Here is a 2,863-nt window from a genome sequence, read left to right on the forward strand (position 1 = left end):
GTGTGTGTGTGTGTGTGTGTGTGTGTGTGTGTGTGTGTGTGTGTGTCAGCTTGTGCAGGCTGCAGAGGGGAAGTTCAACCCTCACATTCATGTGGAGTATGAGTGGAGCCTCAGACTGGAGGAGATGGATGAGAGCGATGACGACCTCGACGATAAGGTTCGAAAAGAGCATCAAAGGCATTCGTTAGAGCTTGAATTTAATCAGGCTGCTAGAAATGTGCTTACATTTTAATTTCCCCATTTCAATTGTGATAAATGTAATAAGAACAGCTGTTATCATTATCCTCCCCAAAATTGTGCTTTGTAACTAATTTTCATTCTGTCTTTCTTTCTTTCTGTTTCTCTTGCCACTTGGTTATAAAAGTCTTTTTGTTTGTATGTTTGTTTGGTTTTCATGGAAACAAAGAATAAAATGGCGAGTAGCCAATGAAGATGGCATGTTAAGATGCTTCCAGCAACGCTAAAATGTACTGTGTAGATTTTTAATAATTACAAACAAACAAAAAAAGCGTCAACAAGTCTGGCTGTGATGTCATTTCCATAGACAGAAATTCATGGTAAAGGCAATTGTACCAATACCAATTTATCGTACTTACAGAAGCCTCAATGCACATAAACAATACACTAAATCTCTGCCTATTGTTTTAACACACAGTTACACTACCGGTCAAAAGTTTGGGGTCACTTCGAAATTTCCATTGCACTCCCTTATAGACAGAATACCAGCTGAGATCAGTTGCATTGTTTTTTTAACCAGCGCAGCAGTTTTCAGATTACATTATGTGCTTACATAATTGCAAAAGGGTTCTCCAATGTTTTCTCAGTTAGTTTTTTTAAAATGATATCAGATTAGTAAACAGAATGTCCCTTTGGAACATTGGATGAATGGTTGCTGATAATGGGCAATGTAGATATTGCATTAAAGATCAGCCCCCAACTCAGATCAGCTGGTATTCTGTCTAACATCGAGTGGAATGGAAATTTGTAAGTGGCCCCATACTTTTGACCGGTAGTGTATATGGACTCAAGGTTATGATTTATTATAACAGTCTGGCATTTTGGGGAAAAACATGATTTTCTTTTTGTTGCAGAGAGTTAAATATCAGCAGAGAGTCTATGAAAATGATATTGATCGCCTTATTTAAGTTGACTAAGTGCATTTCCTATAATGTCATACCATTTTTTTAAAGCCTCTGCATGTCATCTGCCTGTCTCGTGTCCCTCTGCAGCCCAGTCCCATCAAGAAGGACCGCTCCCCGAGGCCTCAGAGCTTCTGCCACTCCTCCAGCCTCTCCCCCCACGACAAGCTCTCCCTTCCGGGCTTCATCAGCCAGAGGGACAAACAGCAGCGCCTGTCCTACAGCGCCTTCACCAACCAGATGTACAGCGCCTCCACCGACCTCACTTCCTCCCCCGTGGCCGACGGGCCGCCGCTGCCACCTAGGAACCAGGGCAAAGGTCAGACCTGCCTGCTCCAAGTGCTTTCAAATCATATTTGAAAAACATCCACAGTTTTATTTTAACTTATGAGCGTGACAGTCAGTAAACTCAGGGGATCGTGTTCTGCTAATATCTCTCTTTCAAATGTCATCCTGTAATGCAAATGGACGTCTGCATGCACTATTGTCTCTGATTACTGTAAAGGGAAGATAGTCTTTGAAACTGTACTTTATTATGCCTGTTAATGTTTGATTATATTCAGGAGAGGATTAGGTGGAGTGGAGTGCTTCGCAATCACTTTACCGGAAAGTTTTCAGTCAGTCAGTCTGTCCAAACACACATATATATACACATACACACATCCTGCAGTGGAATGCAGTTTGTCAACACACAAATCAGAGGGCGGGATGCAGGTGTCATTAAGATTGCTTACACAGCAAACCTTCACGAAAACATGGCTGCAGGAGAGGGCAGGGTGGCAATGGTTCGTCAGGCCTGTAAAAGGGAAGCTGAATACACACTTCATCATTTTCCTCAACACATTATACACACGGTACAGTGTGGGCGTGCTGTCTGTGCAGTGTGAAGATTTAAAATAACACTACTCCCTCTGTGGAGGGGTTTAAAACACTAACAGTCACAGCTTTAGTACACATTTGAAAACATTGCAAAAGCTTACACTGCTAAACATCCATCTCAACAGGTCATTTTGTTCCATTATTGACCATTTTAAATCTTATCTTTCTTAAAGCAAGAGGTGTGATATTTCACTTGTTTCCAGTTGCTTTAATTGACCCTCAGTTACTGTTGCTACATCTTTCAACCTGTTTGTTCCAACCCATGTGCAGTTCATATTGATAATGGGCAGATTTACAATAAAAATTTTAGCAATTTTGTCAACAATAAATCAGTCTTTGCTTTCACACAGAAGTGAACAAAGGTTGGCTTCAAATTTCTAGCTGGCGACCGTTGATTTTGTTGGCTGAAATGACAACTGTTGATGGCAGATTTTATCAGCAGTAGGCAACTAATCAACACTAACTCAGGCTTCAGCTGTTCAATGTTTTTAGCTGTAAAATAGTCTTAATTATTCAAACGATAGCTAGATACTAGTAGAAGACAAAAAATAAGACATGGAAATTAATAAACCATTACCTAGTTCCTGGGACTTATAAAGGGTCTATTTATATTCTTAAATTATGTCAGGAATAAGAGTTTTTATTTCACTTTGTTGTTAAAATAGCAAAACTAACTGGAAACAAGTGGGTTTTCTCTTTTAGATTTATGCAAAAAATAAGATTTAAAGACTGGATAAAAGGCTAAATGACAAACAAACATATAGAATAACATGCTAACTCTCAGATGCTCCAGATTAATAGCACAGCGCTCTCTTTCTGTGGGTGCAAAGAACTCCCCCCCCCCC

At 40.0% G+C, this 2,863-nt stretch overlaps 1 protein-coding gene across 8 annotated transcripts in view; it reads left to right on the forward strand.

Annotated features, from left to right (window-relative positions):
* Window positions 1–2,863, forward strand: part of asap1b (ArfGAP with SH3 domain, ankyrin repeat and PH domain 1b) — a 75,449-nt gene that overhangs the window by 66,102 nt on the left and 6,484 nt on the right. For all 8 annotated transcript variants that reach the window (XM_032503333.1, XM_032503337.1, XM_032503335.1 and 5 more), the window contains 2 exons: window positions 50–157; window positions 1,230–1,458. In XM_032503333.1, coding sequence (XP_032359224.1) covers window positions 50–157; window positions 1,230–1,458 — 337 coding nt within the window. The remainder of the gene's footprint in view (window positions 1–49; window positions 158–1,229; window positions 1,459–2,863) is intronic.

This window comes from Etheostoma spectabile, chromosome 22 (genome assembly GCF_008692095.1).
Source record: "Etheostoma spectabile isolate EspeVRDwgs_2016 chromosome 22, UIUC_Espe_1.0, whole genome shotgun sequence".
In the NCBI taxonomy this organism is placed as follows: domain Eukaryota; kingdom Metazoa; phylum Chordata; class Actinopteri; order Perciformes; family Percidae; genus Etheostoma; species Etheostoma spectabile.